The following is a 20,737-nucleotide window of genomic DNA, read 5'->3' on the forward strand; positions in this document are numbered from 1 at the left end:
TCATCGCGTCAGTAGCCTCCTGTCGGTTTTCACTGCTGTCAGCCACGCAAGTCCCGGGTGGAGACTCAGGAATACCGTCGCACCCAGATGTAGAAGGATTCCTCATTGCTGTTTCCATAACAGTTTTGTTTCACCAGTCAGGGTTGTTAGTCCTGAGCTGGAACCCCTCCCTCCCCCACCCTTCCAAAACCTGGAGGTTTGCCCTCTACCCTTTGACCTGTTTGTCATGGGTGAACCAACCGAGAGCCAAAGCTTCAAGGCTCTGACTCCAGCCAGCACGCACGCCTCCAAACCCTACGGCAAGTTTGGCATTGCCATACTTTGAAAACTAATTTACCTTGAACTTCCCTGTTGGCTGGGTGACCTTTGTTTTGGGGTACCACGGTAGCGTGACACTATCACAGCTCGGGGTGCCGGGGAGTCTGGAATTAAATTCTGATGTCGCCTGTAGGAAATTTTGTACGTCCTTCCTATGAAATGCGTGCATTTCCTCTGGGTGCTACGGTCACCTCCCACGTTCCAAGCACGCACGGGTTAGTGGGTTAATCGGTCGTTGTAAATCGTCCCGCGATTAGGCGAGGGTTAAATCAGGTGGGCGGCTGGGCTGTGCGGCTGGTTGGGCTGGAAAGGCCCGTTCGGCGTCTTCAAAATAAAATATCCACTCCAACAATGTTGCCTCCTGAGCCGTGAATATTTCTCTATCTTGTCAAAAGCCATCTGGATATCTATTGTACGTCCGTCCTTCGCTTGTGCCCTGTCGAAGGGACTCGGCCCGAAACGTCGACCATTCACACTTTTCCATAGTTGCTGCCTGGTCTGCTGAATTTCTCCGGCATTTTGTGTGTGTGTGTGTGTGTTGCTTTGGGTTTCCAGCGCCTCGAGATTTTCTCTCGTACGTCCTTCCTTCCCCACACAGGGGGATGTTCCTCATTCGGGGAGACCTCCAGTGATTTGCTCGAAACACGATTTCTGTCCCGCCCAATATTCCCCCTTCAACCGTTGTTAAGTTCTCTGTTACTGCAGTCGTTAATAGTTGGCTGGCGACGCTTTCTCGTGGCAGGCGTTAAAAAGTCAGCGTCGAGTTTACTGCCGCTCGCTCGGATGGCGTGGAGCTGCCGTTCTGTGGCAGCAGAACATTGTAAATTGCCTGAAGCCGTGCAGGAAGGAAGTCGGTTGCTTTCGCGGACCTCTCGGTAATCTGAGGGAGGGGTCGAAACTGCTTGGGAGCCGTTGAGTGGATGACGCCTTCTCAGGGCTGGCAGTTCAGTCCGATCACCCGGGTCGGGTCTGACGTTCTCCTGAGGGTGGCGAGGCTGATCTGGGACCCCCAGGTTCTGCCGCAGTGTGGGCACGAAGTCGGTGGTGGCTGTGCTTGGCGGCCGGGTCTGTTTGGGCCTTTTCGCAGCTGCCCTCTGAGGGGGAGGTGGCTGTGGCGTGGCACGGCTCCCCCTTGAACCCCAGGGCGAGCGGTCAGATGTCTTAATTCCCATTCCCGTTCCGACGTGTCGGTCTGTGGCCTCTTCTTGTGCCGGGATGAGGCCACCCTCAGTGTTGAGGAGTAACACCTCGCATTCCGTCTGGGTGGCCCCCAACCTTCATTTTTAAATCTTTTTATTAATTATTATTGAAAATTGACAAAGAAAAATACATTAAAATAATCAAGTCAATATATCAATAAGTATAATAAGAGTCAAACTATTAACCAAACTAAACAGTATATCAATAATAATTTTTAAAAAATGTTAAAGCTATATTTTTTTTGAAAAAAGTGAGAAGGAAAAAAGAACCTCTACTAACTAAAACAAAAAAAAACCCAACTAACAAACAAAAAAAAAACGAGGAAAAAAACCCCATTTGGAGCACAAACCCAGAGCTATACGCCATACAAGCTTCTATTAAAAAAAAAAGACATCAATCCACCAGCCAAATCCATTTACCCAAGAGTCATAAGGGGACCATCTTAATTAACTCAAATCAAATGATAGTAGCGGGCAAAAGAGCCCCACCTTTTGTCAAAGTCAAATCGAGGATCAAAATTTCGACTTCTGATTTTCTCCAAACTAAGACATAACTGAGAGAACCACTGTATCAAAGTGGGAGCAGAGGCATCTTTCCATTTCAATAAAATAGCCCTTCTGGCCAATAATGTGACAAATGCAATTACATGTTGGTCTGATATCGAAATACCATGGATACATTGAGGAATTATACCAAACAAAACTGTCAATTTATTAGATTGTAAATTAATTTTTAAAGCTTTGGGTGGCCCCCAACCTGATGGCATGTACTGTATATTGATTTCTCCTTCTGGTTTTTAAAAAAAACATTTTTCCCTCCCCCACCCCCTCTTGTATTGCCCACTCTGGCCTCTTGCTGCTCCTCACCTCCCCCCCAGGGATCCGCCTCCTTTCCTTTCTCCTGAGGTCTGCCTTCCTCTCCGGCCCTTCACCTTTCCCATCCAAAGCAGCACAGGCAAAATGCTGGAGGAACTCAGCAGGCCAGGCAGCGTCTACGGAAGAAAGTGAACAGTCGGCGTTTCGGGACGAGATCCTTCCGCGGACTTACCCATCACCTTCCAGCTCGTCCTCTTTCCCCCTCCCCCTCCCGACCGTTTTATTCTGGCATCTCTTCCCCCCACCCCCACAACTGCCCCCGCCCCCACCTTTCCAGTCCTGAAGAAGGGTGTCGGCCCGAAACGTTGACTGTTCATTCCTCTCCGCAGGTGCTGCCTGACCTGCTGAGCTCCTCCAGCACGGGGGTCCCCAGTCTTTTCCCTTCCACGGACTTGATAGCCCGTGGCCAAGTGGTTAAGGCGTCGGTCTAGTGATCTGAAGGTCGCTAGTTCGAGCCTCGGCTGAGGCAGTGTGTTGTGTCCTTGAGCAAGGCACTTAACCACACATTGCTCTGCGACGACACTAGTGCCAAGCTGTATCGGCCCTAGTGCCCTTCCCTTGGATAACACCGGTGGCATGGAGAGGGGAGACTTGCAGCATGGGCAACTGCCGGTCTTCCATACAACCTTGCCCAGGCCTGCGCCCTGGAAACCTTCCAAGGCACAGAACGGTCAACATCGAAATCGATGGACAGCCGAAGGAGAAGAAGAAGAGCATTAAGGAAGGGAGGAGGGGTCTGTGGACCCCACATTGGGAACCCCTTCTCCCAGTGCTTTCTGTGTGTGTGTGTGTGTGTGTGTGTGTGTGTGTGTGTGTGTGTGTGTGTGTGTTGAGTGCAACATCTCCCTAGTTTTAGATGTAATGCTGTGCTGATAGGAAGAGGCTGTGCCCTGGATGGTGAAGGTCTGGATTGATGGATGCCCCCATGAAGAACCTCCTCTCGAAGATCGCGGGGAAGGTTTTGTGCCCGTGATGGAGCTGGCTGAGTCCGGAACCCCCTGCTGACCCTGTGCCTTCCATACTAGGCTGTGGCGCAGCCGGTCAGAAATCCCTCTCCACGGCACCTCTGTCGAAGTCTTTGGCGATGGAGTGAATCTCTCCAAAGCTGCAGCTTTGTGCTTGGCCTGACGTTATAAGCTTGTGGGGTGAAATCCACCAGGACTCTGAGACTCCCTGTGGTAGGCTCTGTACAACTGGTCCTAGCATGTTGTGTGCGGGCACGTGGCCGAGTGGTTAAGGCATTGGACTAGCGATCTGAAGGTCGTGAGTTCGAGCCCCAGCCGAGGCAGCGTGTTGTGTCCTTGAGCAAGGCACTTAACCACACATTGCTCTGCGACGACACCGGTGCCAAGCTGTATGGGTCCTAATGCCCTTCCCTTGGACAACATCGGTGTCGTGGAGAGGGGAGACTTGCAGCATGGGCAACTGCCGGTCTTCCATACAACCTTGCCCAGGCCTGCGCCCTGGAGAGTGAAGACTTTCCAGGCTCAGATCCATGGTCTCTCAAGACTAACGGATGCCTTTACTTCACTTTAGCATGTTGTAATTTTACTGAATTCAGTTCTCCCAGTTCCAAAAGTTCTACAGTGAGGCAAAATAACCATTAAATTCATAAACACAGGAGATTCTGATAAAGGGTCTTGGCCCACAGCCTGTTTGTTCCCCTCACTAGATACTGCCTGACCTACTCAGTCTAGGACCAGAGGGCACAGATACAGTAGATGTGGAGAGGATGTTTCCTATAGTGGGGGAGTCTAGGACCAGAGGACACAGATAGAGTGGACATGGAGAGGATGTTTCCTATAGTGGGAGAGTCTAGGACCAGAGAGCACAGATAGAGTGGACATAGAGAGGATAGAGTGGACATAGAGAGGATGTTTCCTATAGTGGGTAATGGCTGTGGAGGTCAAGTCATTGGGTATATTCAGAGCAGTGGTTCTTGGTCAGAACAGAATTGATAGGCCAAATGGCCTCATTTTGCCCGTAGTGATCTTTTGGTCTTACATCCCTTCAGCCATTGACTTGATGTCTTGAACTTGCCCTCCAGCTCCCCCGTCGAGTCCATCTTGTTTTACGCCATCACGACCCTTCACAATCTGCTCCTGCACCAGGAGGGAGCGAAGATGGCCGTGCGGCTGGCTGACGGTCTCCAGAAGATGGTTCCTCTGCTGAAGAAGAGCAACGTCAAGTTCCTCGCCATCACCACGGACTGCCTGCAGCTGCTGGCCTACGGCAACCAGGAGAGCAAGGTAGGGGCCGTGCCGGGCTAGTGGGAAGGGGGGCCATTTGGAAAGAGCCCTTGGGTGTGGGTGGTGGACAGGTAGTGCTGGGGCGGTGGGATGAGAAACTGTCTCTGGCTGGGGAGAGAGCCCCCTCTAAATGGGAATGGCAGTGCTTGCCCAAGCTGTGTGGCATAGAGACAGAGCGCCCAATGTGGAAACCGGCCCTTCGGCCCGTCTAGTTCATGCCAAACTATTATTCTGCCTTCAAGAGAAAACCTGCAGATGCTAGAAATCCGAGACGCACACAGAGACACACACTCAGCAGGCCAGGCAGCATCTATGGTGGGGGTGGGGGGGGGGGTAAAAAAGTACAATCGACGATTTGTTTTGGGCCAAGACCCTTCGGCAGGACTGGCCCTGAAAACTCCCCCAGTCCACGCACTTATCCAAACTTCTCTTAAATGTTGAAATCGATCCCCCATCTACATGTAATTAGTGCTGGCAGCTCATTCCACCCTCTTGCCACCCTGTCAGTGAAGAAGTTTCCCCTCGTGTTCCCGTTGAACAGATCACCTTTCACCCTTGACCCATGGCCTCTGGTTCTAGTCTCACCCAACCTCAGTGGAAAAAGCCTGCTTGCATTTACTCTATCTATACCCCTCATAATTTTATCTACCTCTATCAAATCTCCCCTCATTCTCCTACACTCCAGGAAATAAAAGTCCCAACCTATTCAACCTTCCCATATAACTCAAGTCTCGACAACATCCTTGTCAATTTTCTCCTGACATCTTCCCTGCAGGTAGGTGACCAAAACTGCACACAATACTCCAAATTAGGCCTCACCAATGACTGGTACAACTTCAACACAACATCCCATCTCCTGTACTCAGAACTTTGATCAACGAAGGCCGGTGCGCCACAAACTTCCTGTACAGTTCTATCAAAGCAAAGCGAATGGGGAGGATGAGGAGCTATCAGGGAAGGGAGATTTTAAAAAAAACTGGAAGCCTGAGGCCCAAACATACCAAAAATTCAGCCGTATTTTTTTTGACCGTGTGTGCAGAAAACTGAAAGATGACTCGCAAGGGCCTGAGTTATTGGGAAAGATTGGGCAGGTTTGGAATTCATTCCTTGGAGTGTGGGAGAATGAGAGGAGATTTGACAGAGGTGCACAGAATAATTTTTGTGGTGGTTGGCATCCATCTGTCTCGAAGGACAGTGGGTGACGATGACCATCATCACAAGTCCTGGGCAGAAGGTCTGGAGATCCTGAGATGCCCAGCTGGTCAAAATCCCCCTCTCGGCCTCACCGGTGTAGCCCAAAGGAAAGCTTATGAAGCAATACGTTTGGCACCAGCTTGTCTGCAGGAGCTGCTGGGAGGATGTTCAGTGACGTCCGGCCGCCTGAGGGGCTCCACTCCGGATTTGCTGTCTGGGTTCACTCCCGTAGCCTTCGTCTCTCCCCCGAGGCTGCCCCACAGGGCAGTGGGGCTGTTTACCCACAGCTGGGGGATCTGGTTCACGAGCACCAGGGTGTGTCCACACCGGTGGGCCTGTGTGCTACGTGTGTAGGGGCCAGACCCTCCTCCCCATCCCCTGTGGTTCAGCCCGAGTCCGAAAGGAGTTCGGTTTCCGTGTGTCGCCGGCGAGGAGGCACGACACGAGGCTAACTGTTGGAGAGGCTGGGTACGGGCAGGGAGAGAGTTTCACATTCAGCTCTCCTGCTCGCAAGACGGCCAGCCAGCGGTGGGAGCGACAGGCACCACCCACACCGGACGCGTCACAGCAACCATTCCGACCCCAGAATTATAAGCGGTAGAGATAGGGTGAACGCGCGAGAGATGGAGAAACTAGAACTCGAGGTCATGGGTCAAGGGTGAAAGGAGAAATATCCACGGGGAGCCTTGAGGGGGAGTTTGCATCACCCTTGGGGTGGAAATGAACTGCCAACCCAAGTGGCTGAAGCAATTTCAACATTTAAGAGAAGTTTGGACAGGTCCATGGATGGGAGGGCTGTGGTCCAGCTCAGTGGCACTAGGTGGATTAATGGGTCAACATGGACTAGATGGGCCAAAGGGCCTGTTTCTGTACTGTAGTGTTCTCTGACTATTTATACTGGGGAATCTTACAAATCTGTTTTCTTTTCCCCCCAGACAATTTTTATATATTTGGAGCAGGTGTTCCCAGCCTCGTTCCTCGGACGTCCTCCCATTAACGGGAGAGGTCCCTTGACCCCAGGCTGTGAACCCCCTGATTCAGAGACACTGGCCCTTCCGGCCCAGCGAGCCCAGGCTTCTCAGTTACCCCCACGTGACCGTCTTTGCGGAGGTGGCGTGTGCTGGGGGCCGACGGCATCGACGCGGGTGATGCCAGCGGGCTCGATAAAACTGATTGGAAAGGCCGGCCCTGTTATAGGAGTCAAACTGGGGCACGCTGGAGGGCCGTGGTAGAACAAAGGACCCTACGGAAAATCCTTGGCCCTTCTGGACAATGTTTCTCACCCTCTGCATGCCACCTTGGATGAACAGAGGAGCACTTTTACTAATAGACTAAGACAACTGCGCTATATGAAGTCATTCTTACCCTCGGCCATTAGGCTCTATAATGAGTCAACCTGTAGCTGGGGAAGTGATGACCCCCCTCCTGCTAGAGGTCATTTATTTTTTATTCTTTCTTACTTCCCTTCTATTATTTGTATATCTGGGCACTGGGACACTGTAATTTCCTTTGGGGTCAATGAAGTGTCTGTCTGTCTAACCTACTAACCTGGTGGTCTTTCGAACGTGGGAGGAAACCCACGCGGCCCCGGGGAGAATGGTCCCAAGCTCCTTACCGGGTAGCAGCGGAATTGAAACAGTGTGGCTGGCGCTACGCTGATGGGCCGGCCATTTGGAGTCTCTCGGAAGTCGTCCCCTTCCCCGCTGGCCGTGACTGGGGGGGTGGGGTGGCGTTCGAAGGGATGGCAACGTGGTGGCTTGTGAGAGGTAAATGCTTGGCAAGTCGTGGGAGAGCTACAAGACAGCAGCAGAATTAGGCCATTCAGCCCATCGACTTTGCTCTCCCATTCCATCATGGCTGATTTACTATCCCTCTCAACCCCCCATTCTCCTGCCTTCTCCCCGTCGTCTTTGACGCCCTGACCACTCAAGAACCTATCAACCTCCGCTTTAAATACACCCAATGGCTCGACCTCCACAACTGTCCGTGGCAACGAATTCCACAGATTCGCCGCCCTCTGGCTGAAGAAATTCCTCCTCACCTCTGACGATCCGCAGAGTAGACCTTCATTGTCATTGGCCCAATAGCCAACGAAGCCCTGGTTTAACCCCTCGACCTAGGAGAGCCACTTTTGTTGCCACCATCCCCCCCCCCAGTTGCCATGTTGTTCGAGTTGGGTGTGCCCCAAGTCCCCAGTACACTATGGTTTCCAGAGGACGGAGGCTTTGGTGCCCTGGGAACCTGGACACGGCCAGCGATTTTTTTAACATCTTCAGTGATGTTCTCCTGGTTTAACCCGGAGCACGATGACTACTTCACCGTTTGCTTCACCTAGAGCACGGAACAGCCCCTCCTGGCCGCCCAGAGACCCTAGCCTAATCATAGTGCCATCTACAGTGACCGATCAGTGTCCCAACCACCACACATCAAAGTTGCTGGCGAACGCAGCAGGCCAGGCAGCATCTCTAGGAAGAGGTACAGTCGACGTTTCAGGCCGAGACCCTTCGTCAGGACTAACTGAAGGAAGAGCTAGTAAGAGATTTGAAAGGGGGAGGGGGAGGGGGAGATCCGAAATGATAGGAGAAGACAGGAGGGGGAGGGATGGAGCCAAGAGCTGGACAGGTGATTGGCAAAAGGGATATGAGAGGATCATGGGACAGGAGGCCCAGGGAGAAGGAAAAGGCGGCGGGGGGGGGGACCCAGAGGATGGGCAAGGGGTATAGTCAGAGGGACAGAGCGAGAAAAAGGAGAGAGAGAGAAAGAATGTGTGTATATAAATAAATAACGGATGGGGTACGAGGGGGAGGTGGGGCATTAGCGTAAGTTAGAGAAGTCAATGTTCATGCCATCAGGTTGGAGGCTACCCAGACGGAATATAAGGTGTTGTTCCTCCAACCTGAGTGTGGCTTCATCTTTACAGTGGAGGAGGCCGCGGGTAGACATATCCATTTTGTGTGTGTTGCTCGGATCTGCATATTTTCTCTTTTTGTCTTACGGTGTTTTTGGATTCTAGTTACCATTTTTTTTTCCCTGTGCACACCCCTGCACACGCAAGTCTGCTCTCACACCTCCTCTCTCCGCATTCTCCCCCCCACCCACCTCGGCCCATGTAGGCCTGCGCTGGAGTTCATAAGATTACCAGTGTTTACGCGAGGCCACAGCAAGGAAAAGACCGAGATGCGATAAAGTAATGACAGATTTGGCACAAGTCCCGTACACACCTTGCTACTTCACTGCTGCAGGCAGAACAGAGAGGGCATTTCCTGCATCCTCAACCAGAGGAATGCAACACAACCAGAAAAATCACATTACCCCTCCACGCTCTCCGACACCAAAGAGGCTGACATTTAGACGACAGTGAATCACATCACGGTTGCTTGAATTTGCAGCATCTGCAGACCTGTTGTTTGCGTTTTTAAGTGTCCCAACCGCAGCGTCTGTGGTTGGAAACCAGAGCCCCCAGAAGAAACCCAGTGCTGTTGGAATCGGTTGCGTTTTTTTTTTCTTTAAACATGCTTTTCAAAAGATAGTAGTTGAATTAATGCGAGACTAAAATCGTAGTTTTAATCGTGTCAGTAAAATGAAACAGCAAGTTGTATGTTTCACAAACTTTTCACAGTAGCGGTGGCTCGTTCCCACTTACAGGCAGAAGGTGTTATAACAGTTACACAATGGTGCTTTGAGGCCATTTCATTTATCGTTGGCGAAGTATTTGCACCTGACACGCATTATAATTGTGCAACTGTTGGTTGGTTCACCCTTATCGACGGAGGTTCTGTTACCTTTTCAGAGGTGTCATCTTTTTTATTGAACCTGTTTAATCTATGCTTTGCTCCTCAAGGGATCTGTCTCCTCGTTTAAACTTTTTAACCGATGGTGAAGGATCAATGAGCTGAAGTTTCTCGCTCATTCCAGAACTGCTAAAAGCACCCGGGGGGTGGGGAGGGGGTGGGGAGGGATCTGAAGTAACCGCGAGTTCCCTTTACGTTACTGAACGCCCAACTCCGTAACGCCCCAAGTCGCAGTCGCGGGGGTGGGGGAGATCCGTAACCCTGAAGCGTGTCTTCCTCTCGTTTCGCAGCTGATCATCCTCGCGAACGGAGGCCCGGCGGCTCTCGTCCACATCATGAGGACCTATAGCTACGAGAAGCTGCTTTGGACCACCAGCCGCGTCCTCAAGGTCCTCTCCGTCTGCCCCAGCAACAAGCCCGCCATCGTGGAAGCAGGTAGCTGCCGCCTCCCGGAATTTATATACCCAAATTTATTTATTACTATTTATAGGCGAGGAACAGGCCCCTTTGAGCCTCACCAGCTATTTAACCCCCAGCCTAATCATGGGGCAACTTACAACCACCCATTAACCTCTTCTCTTGCACTCTGGGAGAAAACGCACGGACAAACGTGCTCGCAGGGGATGCCAGAATTGAACTTTGAACTCTGAACCCCGACGGCGTCGCGCTCGCCCCGGCGCTACCGTGGAGCCCCCCCCCCGCCCCCAGTTCCTTCCCTTCCGCTGGGACCCGTGTGTCTGCATCGTGGCCCGAAACTTGTAAACTTACCTGCCCTGGAGGCTCTCCAAATTTAAAGTTGTCTTCCCGAGGACTTATGATGTGGGGGTGAAGTGGGGGCATTTTCTAACCCCCCCCCACTTTGCTGTCAGGTGGACCACCACCCCTGATCTATGGAGGATTCGTAAATTAAAACAGTACAGCGCAGTACAGGCCCTTCGGCCCACAGTTTGGTGCTGACCCTTTTACCCATCCAAGGTCAATCTAACCCTTCCCTCCTAGAGAAGCCCCCCCAACCCATTTTTCTTCCTTAGTTGAAGTCACATGGCATGCTTGTCGTTACGAGTCAGAGGTACTGAGTTCTATTTACTCAGAAAGTTACGCTGCAGTTTTGTAAAACTCTGGTTAAGCCGCTCTGGGAGTATCGCACACAGTTCTGGTCTCCCCATGACAGGAAGGACGTCAAGGCTTCAGAGAGGGTGCAGGAGAGGTCGAGGGGGATGTTGCCCCTGGATTGGAGGGAGTGTGCTACAACAGGAGGTTGGACAAACTTGGGTTGTTTACCTTTGAGCACCGGAGGACGAGGGGAGAGATCTGGTCGAGGTTCATAAGGTTCATGAGAGGACAGGGAGTACCTGTCTGAAATGTCCAATACCAGGGAGCATACGTTAAAGGTGAGAGAGGGAGGTATTTTCAAAGAAGATCAGAGAGGCAAGTTTTAGACTGGTGGGTGACGAGAATGTGCTGCCGGGGGGTGGGTGGGAGAGGCAGAAACATTAGGGACTTTTCAGCGACGTTTAGATACGAGGGGAATGGAGGGATATGGACATTGTGCAGGCAGATGGGGTTAGTTTAGTTGGCCACTCGATTACTAACTCAACTGGTTCATTGTGGGCTTAATGGGCCTTTTCTTGCTCTATCTATTTGTTGATCTAAGAGTTTCATAAATGTCCCTAAAGTATTTGTCTCTACCACCACACCTGGCAGGGTGTTCCACGCACCCACTACTGTCTGTGCAAAGAACCTACCTCTGATATCCCCTCCCTAAACTTTCCTCCAATCATCTTAAAATTATGCCTTTTTCATATTCCCCGTTTCCACCCTGAGGGAAAATCTCTGCTGGTCCATTCTGATCATCTTGTATACCTCCAGCTCATTCTCCTTCACTCCAAGCAGAAAACCCCAAGTTCACTCAACTTTTCATCAAAAGACACCCTCTCTAATCCAGGCAGCATCCTGGTAGATCTCCTCTGCACCCTCTCTAATCCAGGCAGCATCCTGGTAGATCTCCTCTGCACCCTCTCTAATCCAGGCAGCATCCTAGTGAATCTCCTCTGCACCCTCTCTAATCCAGGTAGCATCCTGGTGGATCTCTTCTGCACCCTGTCTAATCCAGGCAGCATCCTGGTGAATCCCCTCTGCACCCTCTCTAATCAAGACAGCATCCTGGTAGATCTCCTCTGCACCCTCTCTAATCCAGGCAGCATCCTGGTAGATCTCCTCTGCACCCTCTCTAATCCAGGCAGCATCCTGGTAGATCTCCTCTGCACCCTCTCTAATCCAGGCAGCATCCTGGTGAATCTCCTCTGCACCTTCTCTAATCCAGGTAGCATCCTGGTGGATCTCTTCTGCACCCTGTCTAATCCAGGCAGCATCCTGGTGAATCCCCTCTGCACCCTCTCTAATCAAGACAGCATCCTGGTGAATCTCCTCCGCACCCTCTCTAATCCAGGCAGCATCCTGGTGAATCTCCTCCGCACCCTCTCTAATCCAGGCAGCATCCTGGTGAATCTCCTCTGCACCCTCTCTAATCCAGGTAGCATCCTGGTGGATCTCCTCTGCACCCTGTCTAATCCAGGCAGCATCCTGGTGAATCTCCTCCGCTCCCTCTCTAATCCAGGCAGCATCCTGGTGAATCTCCTCTGCACCCTCTCTAATCCAGGCAGCATCCTGGTAGATCTCCTCTGCACCCTCTCTAATCCAGGCAGCATCCTGGTGAATCTCCTCTGCACCTTCTCTAATCCAGGTAGCATCCTGGTGGATCTCTTCTGCACCCTGTCTAATCCAGGCAGCATCCTGGTGAATCCCCTCTGCACCCTCTCTAATCAAGACAGCATCCTGGTAGATCTCCTCTGCACCCTCTCTAATCCAGGCAGCATCCTGGTAGATCTCCTCTGCACCCTCTCTAATCCAGGCAGCATCCTGGTAGATCTCCTCTGCACCCTCTCTAATCCAGGCAGCATCCTGGTGAATCTCCTCTGCACCTTCTCTAATCCAGGTAGCATCCTGGTGGATCTCTTCTGCACCCTGTCTAATCCAGGCAGCATCCTGGTGAATCCCCTCTGCACCCTCTCTAATCAAGACAGCATCCTGGTGAATCTCCTCCGCACCCTCTCTAATCCAGGCAGCATCCTGGTGAATCTCCTCCGCACCCTCTCTAATCCAGGCAGCATCCTGGTGAATCTCCTCTGCACCCTCTCTAATCCAGGTAGCATCCTGGTGGATCTCCTCTGCACCCTCTCTAATCCAGGCAGCATCCTGGTGAATCTCCTCCGCACCCTCTCTAATCCAGGCAGCATCCTGGTGAATCTCCTCTGCACCCTGTTTAATCCAGGCAGCATCCTAGTGGATCTCCTCTGCACCCTGTCTAATCCAGGCAGTATCCTGGCGAATCTCCTCTGCACTCCCTCTAATTCAGGCAGCATCCTGGTGAATCTCCTCTGCACCCTGTCTAATCCAGGCAGTATCCTGGCGAATCTCCTCTGCACCCTCTCTAATCCAGGCAGCATCCTGGTGAATCTCCTCTGCACCCTCTCTAATCCAGGCAGCATCCTGGTGAATCTCCTCTGCACCCTCTCTAATCCAGGCAGCATCCTGGTGAATCTCCTCTGTACCCTATCTGAAGCTTCCATGTCCTTCCTGTAATGAAGTGACCAGAACTGAGCACAATATTCCAAGTGTGGTCTAGCCAGGGCTTTATAGAGCTGTGACATTATCTCTCGGCTCTTGAACTTCAGTACCCTGACTGATCAATTTGCGGGACACCGACCCAGTCCAGCTGTAGGGTCCTCTACCGTCACCTTGTACGCCTGGACGCACGGTAGCGTAATGCTCCTTTGTGTTTCCTGGGTTCAATTCCGGGCACCGCCTGCAAGGAGTTTGCAGGTTCTTCCCCCTTGGCCGCGTGCGTTTCCTCTGGGCTCTGCGGTTTCCTCCCACTGTTCCAAAGACACCAGGGCTGGTGGGTTGGTTTGTCACGTGGGTGTAGCCGGGCAGGGCGGGCTCGTTGGGCCGGGGGAGAAAGAGAGAGTAACGTAACAGACCCCCTTGCAGAATTTAAGCTGTTGTCTCGTCGGGCAGGTGGCATGCAGGCCCTGGGTTTCCACCTGACCAACTCGAGCCCCAGGCTGGTGCAGAACTGTCTGTGGACGCTGAGGAACCTCTCTGATGCAGGTACAAAGCAGGTGAGGACCCACTTCTGACGCGCTCTCAACATCGCTGCTAATGAGGTGCCCTGAGAACAGAGGTTCCCGACCTTTTGTTTTTTTTTAAAATGCCGGGGAACAGTAACCGTTCACCAAGGGGTCCATCGACACCAGGCTGGGAACCCTTGCCTCAGGCAGTGCCACAACTTTGCAAGCAGCTCCTTGAACTCGGCTGACAGGAAGTGGTGACGGCAGACCTGTCCGTCACAGGCAAACCCCTCCCACATAGAGCCACCAACAGGGAGCGCTGTCACGGGAGAGCAGTCTCCACCACTCAGGCTGTGCTTGGAAGGAGGTACAGGAGCCTCAGGACTCACACCACCAGGTTCAGGAACAGTTATTACCCCTCAACCATCAGGAAGGAGGTACAGGAGCCTCAGGACCCACACCACCAGGTTCAGGGACAGTTATTACCCCCTCACCCGTCAGGAAGGAGGTACAGGAGCCTCAGGACCCACACCACCAGGTTCAGGGACAGTTATTACCCCCTCAACCATCAGGAAGGAGGTACAGGAGCCTCAGGACCCACACCACCAGGTTCAGGAACAGTTATTACCCCTCAACCATCAGGAAGGAGGTACAGGAGCCTCAGGACCCACACCACCAGGTTCAGGGACAGTTATTACCCCCTCACCCGTCAGGAAGGAGGTACAGGAGCCTCAGGACCCACACCACCAGGTTCAGGGACAGTTATTACCCCCTCAACCATCAGGAAGGAGGTACAGGAGCCTCAGGACCCACACCACCAGGTTCAGGAACAGTTATTACCCCTCAACCATCAGGAAGGAGGTACAGGAGCCTCAGGACCCACACCACCAGGTTCAGGGACAGTTATTACCCCCTCAACCATCAGGAAGGAGGTACAGGAGCCTCAGGACCCGCACCACCAGGTTCAGGAACAGTTATTACCCCTCAACCATCAGGAAGGAGGTCCAGGAGCCTCAGGACCCACACCACCAGGTTCAGGAACAGTTATTACCCCTCAACCATCAGGAAGGAGGTACAGGAGCCTCAGGACTCACACCACCAGGTTCAGGAACAGTTATTACACCTCAACCATCAGGAAGGAGGTACAGGAGCCTCAGGACCCACACCACCAGGTTCAGGAACAGTTATTACCCCTCAACCATCAGGAAGGAGGTACAGGAGCCTCAGGACCCACACCACCAGGTTCAGGGACAGTTATTACCCCCTCACCCGTCAGGAAGGAGGTACAGGAGCCTCAGGACCCACACCACCAGGTTCAGGGACAGTTATTACCCCCTCAACCATCAGGAAGGAGGTACAGGAGCCTCAGGACCCACACCACCAGGTTCAGGAACAGTTATTACCCCCTCAACCATCAGGAAGGAGGTACAGGAGCCTCAGGACCCACACCACCAGGTTCAGGGACAGTTGTTACCCTTCAAACATCAGGAAGCAGGTACAGGGGCCTCAGGACTCACACCACCAGGTTCAGGGACAGTTATTACCCCTCAACCATCAGGAAGGAGGTACAGGAGCCTCAGGACCCACACCACCAGGTTCAGGGACAGTTATTACCCCTCAACCATCAGGAAGGTGGTACAGGAGCCTCAGGACCCACACCACCAGGTTCAGGAACAGTTATTACCCCTCAACCATCAGGAAGGAGGTACAGGAGCCTCAGGACCCACACCACCAGGTTCAGGAACAGTTATTACCCCTCAACCATCAGGAAGGAGGTACAGGAGCCTCAGGACCCACACCACCAGGTTCAGGGACAGTTATTACCCCCTCAACCATCAGGAAGGAGGTACAGGAGCCTCAGGACCCACACCACCAGGTTCAGGAACAGTTATTACCCCTCAACCATCAGGAAGGAGGTCCAGGAGCCTCAGGACCCACACCACCAGGTTCAGGAACAGTTATTACCCCTCAACCATCAGGAAGGAGGTACAGGAGCCTCAGGACTCACACCACCAGGTTCAGGAACAGTTATTACACCTCAACCATCAGGAAGGAGGTACAGGAGCCTCAGGACCCACACCACCAGGTTCAGGAACAGTTATTACCCCTCAACCATCAGGAAGGAGGTACAGGAGCCTCAGGACCCACACCACCAGGTTCAGGGACAGTTATTACCCCCTCACCCGTCAGGAAGGAGGTACAGGAGCCTCAGGACCCACACCACCAGGTTCAGGGACAGTTATTACCCCCTCAACCATCAGGAAGGAGGTACAGGAGCCTCAGGACCCACACCACCAGGTTCAGGAACAGTTATTACCCCCTCAACCATCAGGAAGGAGGTACAGGAGCCTCAGGACCCACACCACCAGGTTCAGGGACAGTTATTACCCCCTCAACCATCAGGAAGGAGGTACAGGAGCCTCAGGACCCACACCACCAGGTTCAGGAACAGTTATTACCCCTCAACCATCAGGAAGGAGGTACAGGAGCCTCAGGACCCACACCACCAGGTTCAGGAACAGTTATTACCCCTCAACCATCAGGAAGGTGGTACAGGAGCCTCAGGACCCACACCACCAGATTCAGGAACAGTTATTACCCCCTCAATCATTAGGAAGGAGGTACAGGAGCATAAGGACCCACACCACCAGGTTCAGGAACAGTTATTACCCCCTCACCCGTCAGGAAGGAGGTACAGGAGCCTCAGGACCCACACCACCAGGTTCAGGGACAGTTATTACCCCCTCAACCATCAGGAAGGAGGTACAGGAGCCTCAGGACCCACACCACCAGGTTCAGGAACAGTTATTACCCCTCAACCATCAGGAAGGAGGTACAGGAGCCTCAGGACCCACACCACCAGGTTCAGGAACAGTTATTACCCCCTCAACCATGAACCTGGTGGTGTGGGTCCTGAGGCTCCTGTACCTCCTTCCTGTTGGTTGAGGGGTAATAACTGTTCCTGAACCTGGTGGTGTGGGGCCTGAGGCTCCTGTACCTCTTTCCTGATGGTTGAGGGGTAATAACTGTTCCTGAACCTGGTGGTGTGGGTACTGAGGGTCCTGTACCTCCTTCCTGATGGTTGAGGGGTGATAACTGTCCCTGAACCTGGTGGTGTGGGTACTGAGGGTCCTGTACCTCCTTCCTCATGGTTGAGGGGTGATAACTGTCCCTGAACCTGGTGGTGTGGGTACTGAGGGTCCTGTACCTCCTTCCCGATGGCAGCAGCGAGAAGAGAGCAAGGCCTGGGTGGTGGGGTTTCTTCGGAGGTAGCTTCCCTGCGACAATGCTCCGTGTAGATGTGCTCAGTGGTGTGGAGGGCTTTACCCATGACAAACTGGGCAGGTTCCAGCCATTCTTACAGGATTTTCCGTGCGAGAGCATTGTTGTTTCCATACCAGGCCAGTTGATATACTTTGGCAGCAGCGAGAAGGAAGTGTGGCCTGAGTTGTGGGGGTCCCTGGAGATGGATGCCTCTTTCAGGCCACACAGCTATCACTGGGATATGCTGTGCTATTTGCTGCTTTGTGGCAGTAGTGCTTTACAATACTTTACAATAGAAAGCTATTAATTACCGTAAAATATATATATATAATTATAAAGTGGTGCAAAAAGAGAGAAAAAATCATGAGGTAGTGTTCGTGAGGCCATTATTCATTCAATAACATCAGTGGTGAAGGGAAAAAAAAATGATTGTCAAGCCAGGGGTGGTGGTGGAGACAAGCTCCCACTACCTACTAAGTGCTCCAATGCGTCTCAAACAGCCTCTGACCACCAAGTCCAGCTCCCGGCCTTCACCTGTGGTTTAGCTGCTAAACCCGGCGGAACCGTGGCTACTGACAGGAGAAGGGGCAAAGGTGGGTTACTGGCATCTTAAAACCAGCCGCTCCGGGCAGACGGGGCTCGTCAGCTCATCCAGGAGAAGGAAAACTCTGATCTCAAACCTCCCGCTGCCTTGCGGCTGCACCCACTCACAGGGAAGGCTTCAGGAGTAAACCCCCAAGGGGGAATATCCGGAGCGGGAGACCCTACATTGAGTTCAACGCTGACTGGCAACTCCTGGTGCCAAACTGTAGCGGTCTCTGCCGTTCCTTTGGGTTCATCAGCTGTGTGGAGAGGGGCAGCCCACTGCATGGGCAACAGCTTGCTGTCCGTATCGGGCGCTCCAGTAACCCACCTTTGCAGCTTCTCCTGTCTGTAGAAAGTGTGTGTCCCCTTCCCCCTTCCCCCTTCCCCCTTCCCCCTTCCCCCTTCCCCCTTCCCCCTTCCCCCTTCCCCCTTCCCCCTTCCCCCTTCCCCCTCCCCCCCTTCCCCCTCCCCCCCTTCCCCCTTCCCCCTTCCCCCCCTTCCCCCCTTCCCCCTTCCCCCCCTTCCCCCCTTCCCCCCTTCCCCCCTTCCCCCCCCTTCCCCCCTTCCCCCCTTCCCCCTTCCCCTTCCCCTCTTCCCCATCACCATCTCCTTTTCCCCTTCCCCCTTCCCCCTTCCCCCTTCCCCCTTCCCCCTTCCCCTTCCCCTTCCCCTTCCCCCTTCCCCTTCCCCCTTCCCCCTTCCCCCTTCCCCCTTCCCCCTTCCCCCTTCCCCCTTCCCCCTTCCCCCTTCCCCCTTCCCCCCTTCCCCCCTTCCCCCCTTCCCCCTTCCCCCCTTCCCCTTCCCCTTCCCCTATCACCATCTCCTTTTCCCCTTCCCCGCTTCCCCCTTCCCCTTCCCCTTCCCCTATCACCATCTCCTTTTCCCCTTCCCCCCTTCCCCCCTTCCCCCCTTCCCCCCTTCCCCTTCCCCCTTCCCCCTTCCCCCTTCCCCTTCCCCTTCCCCTTCCCCCTTCCCCCTTCCCCCTTCCCCCTTCCCCCTTCCCCCTTCCCCCTTCCCCCTTCCCCCTTCCCCCTTCCCCCCTTCCCCCCTTCCCCCCTTCCCCCCTTCCCCCCTTCCCCCCTTCCCCCTTCCCCTTCCCCCTTCCCCTTCCCCCTTCCCCCTTCCCCCCTTCCCCTTCCCCTTCCCCCTTCCCCTTCCCCCTTCCCCCTCCCCCCTCCCCCCTCCCCCCTCCCCCCTCCCCCTCCCCCCTCCCCCCTTCCCCCCTTCCCCCTTCCCCCCTTCCCCCTTCCCCCTCCCCCTTCCCCCTCCCCCTCCCCCCTCCCCCCTCCCCCTCCCCCCTTCCCCCCTTCCCCCTTCCCCCTATCACCATCTCCTTTCCCCCTTCCCCATCACCATCTCCTTTTCCCCTTCCCCTTCCCCCCTTCCCCCCTTCCCCCCTTCCCCTTCCCCCTCCCCCTCCCCCTTCCCCCTTCCCCTTCCCCCCTTCCCCCTCCCCCCTCCCCCCTTCCCCCCTTCCCCCCTTCCCCCCTTCCCCCTATCACCATCTCCTTTCCCCCTTCCCCATCACCATCTCCTTTTCCCCTTCCCCTTCCCCCCTTCCCCCCTTCCCCCCTTCCCCCCTTCCCCTTCCCCCTCCCCCTCCCCCTTCCCCCTTCCCCCTTCCCCTTCCCCCCTTCCCCCCTCCCCCTTCCCCTTCCCCCTTCCCCCTTCCCCCTTCCCCCTTCCCCCTTCCCCTCCCCCCTTCCCCCTTCTCCCCTTCCCCATCACCATCTCCTTTTCCCCTTCCCCCTCCCCCCTCCCCCCTCCCCCCTTCCCCCCTTCCCCCTTCCCCTATCACCATCTCCTTTTCCCCTTCCTCCCTTCCCCCTTCCCCCCCTCCCCCCTCCCCCCTTCCCCCTTCGCCCTTCCCCCTTCCCCCTTCCCCCTTCCCCTTCCCCCTTCCCCCTTCCCCCTTCCCCTATCACCATCTCCTTTTCCCCTTCCTCCCTTCCCCCTTCCCCCCTTCCCCCTTCCCCCTTCCCCCTCCCCCCTTCCCCCTTCCCCTATCACCATCTCCTTTTCCCCTTCCCCCTTCCCCCCTTCCCCCTTCCCCCTTCCCCCTTCCCCCCTTCCCCCCTCCCCCCTCCCCCCTCCCCCCCTCCCCCTATCACCATCTCCTTTCCCCCCTTATCACCATCCCCTCTTTTGGCCGTCTCAACGTGTCGTGTTGTCTGGCTCGCAGGAAGGGCTGGACCCCCTCCTCACCAGCATGGTCCAGCTGCTGGCCTCCGACGACATCAACGTGCTGACCTGCGCCACGGGCACCCTCTCCAACCTGACCTGCAACAACTCGCGCAACAAGATGGTGGTGTGCCAGGCCCGGGGCATCGTGGCCCTGGTCCACACCATGCTGCGGGCGGGCGAGAAGGAGGACATCATGGAGCCCACCGTCTGCGCCCTCCGTCACCTCACCAGCCGGCATCCGGAGGCGGAGGTGGCGCAGAACGACGTGCGCATCAACTACGGCATCCCCACCGTGGTGGGGCTGCTGAACCAGCCCTTCCACTGGCCGCTGATCAAGGTGATTGCGATTGGGGCCTGCGCCGTCCAGTCACGCCCTGCTATCCCGGCGCGCCGTGGGAGGGTGGGAGGAAACCGGAGGACTCGGCGGGGGGGGAGGAATCCCACAGCATGGGAAGGGGAGGGAAAACTTCAAGGGGCGGACAGCCACTGGGGGAACGTACGACCTCCTTACGGGCAGTGGCGGGATTTGAACCCTGGTCGCGGGCGCTATAAAGCGTTGCGCTAACTACTCGGCTGCCGTACTGCCCCAAGGCCCAACTGACATCCCCCCCCCCACCCCATATTTTCCTCCAATCGCCTTAAAATTACGTCCCTTCCTGGGGATAAAGACTCTGACTGTCCGCTGGGCCCATCATGTCCGCTTAAATCGAGTTTACCTCTCTTCCTCCACGGCAGAGTGGCGGTTCGCACGATGCTCTTAAAGCCCCGGGGGGTGGGGGTGGGGGCGCGGAGATCAGATTTCAATTCCTGTAATCCGCTGTGAGAAATTTGTGCGTTCCTCCCCGCCAACCGCTTGGGTTCGCCCACCCCCGAGTGCTCCGGTCTCCCCCCCGTGGTCCGATGTCGTTCCGGTTAGTCGGCCCTGTGATCGTGCTCTCCTGTTATTT

At 54.6% G+C, this 20,737-nt stretch overlaps 2 protein-coding genes across 3 annotated transcripts in view; one reads left to right on the top strand and one right to left on the bottom strand.

Annotated features, from left to right (window-relative positions):
• The window catches only part of LOC134340544 (junction plakoglobin-like), a 137,839-nt gene that overhangs the window by 68,008 nt on the left and 49,094 nt on the right, over nucleotides 1-20,737 (top strand). For both annotated transcript variants that reach the window (XM_063037915.1, XM_063037914.1), the window contains exons 5-8: nucleotides 4,441-4,642; nucleotides 9,918-10,062; nucleotides 13,705-13,808; nucleotides 19,789-20,127. In XM_063037915.1, coding sequence (XP_062893985.1) covers nucleotides 4,441-4,642; nucleotides 9,918-10,062; nucleotides 13,705-13,808; nucleotides 19,789-20,127 — 790 coding nt within the window. The remainder of the gene's footprint in view (nucleotides 1-4,440; nucleotides 4,643-9,917; nucleotides 10,063-13,704; nucleotides 13,809-19,788; nucleotides 20,128-20,737) is intronic.
• LOC134340322 (acanthoscurrin-2-like) lies at nucleotides 18,224-18,877 on the bottom strand (the record flags this gene model as incomplete). The annotated part of the gene is made up of 1 exon (XM_063037410.1): nucleotides 18,224-18,877. A coding segment is annotated over one exon (654 nt), but the record flags the coding sequence as incomplete, so codon positions are not given.

Source organism: Mobula hypostoma, chromosome X1 (genome assembly GCF_963921235.1).
Source record: "Mobula hypostoma chromosome X1, sMobHyp1.1, whole genome shotgun sequence".
Taxonomy (NCBI): Eukaryota; Metazoa; Chordata; class Chondrichthyes; order Myliobatiformes; family Myliobatidae; genus Mobula; species Mobula hypostoma.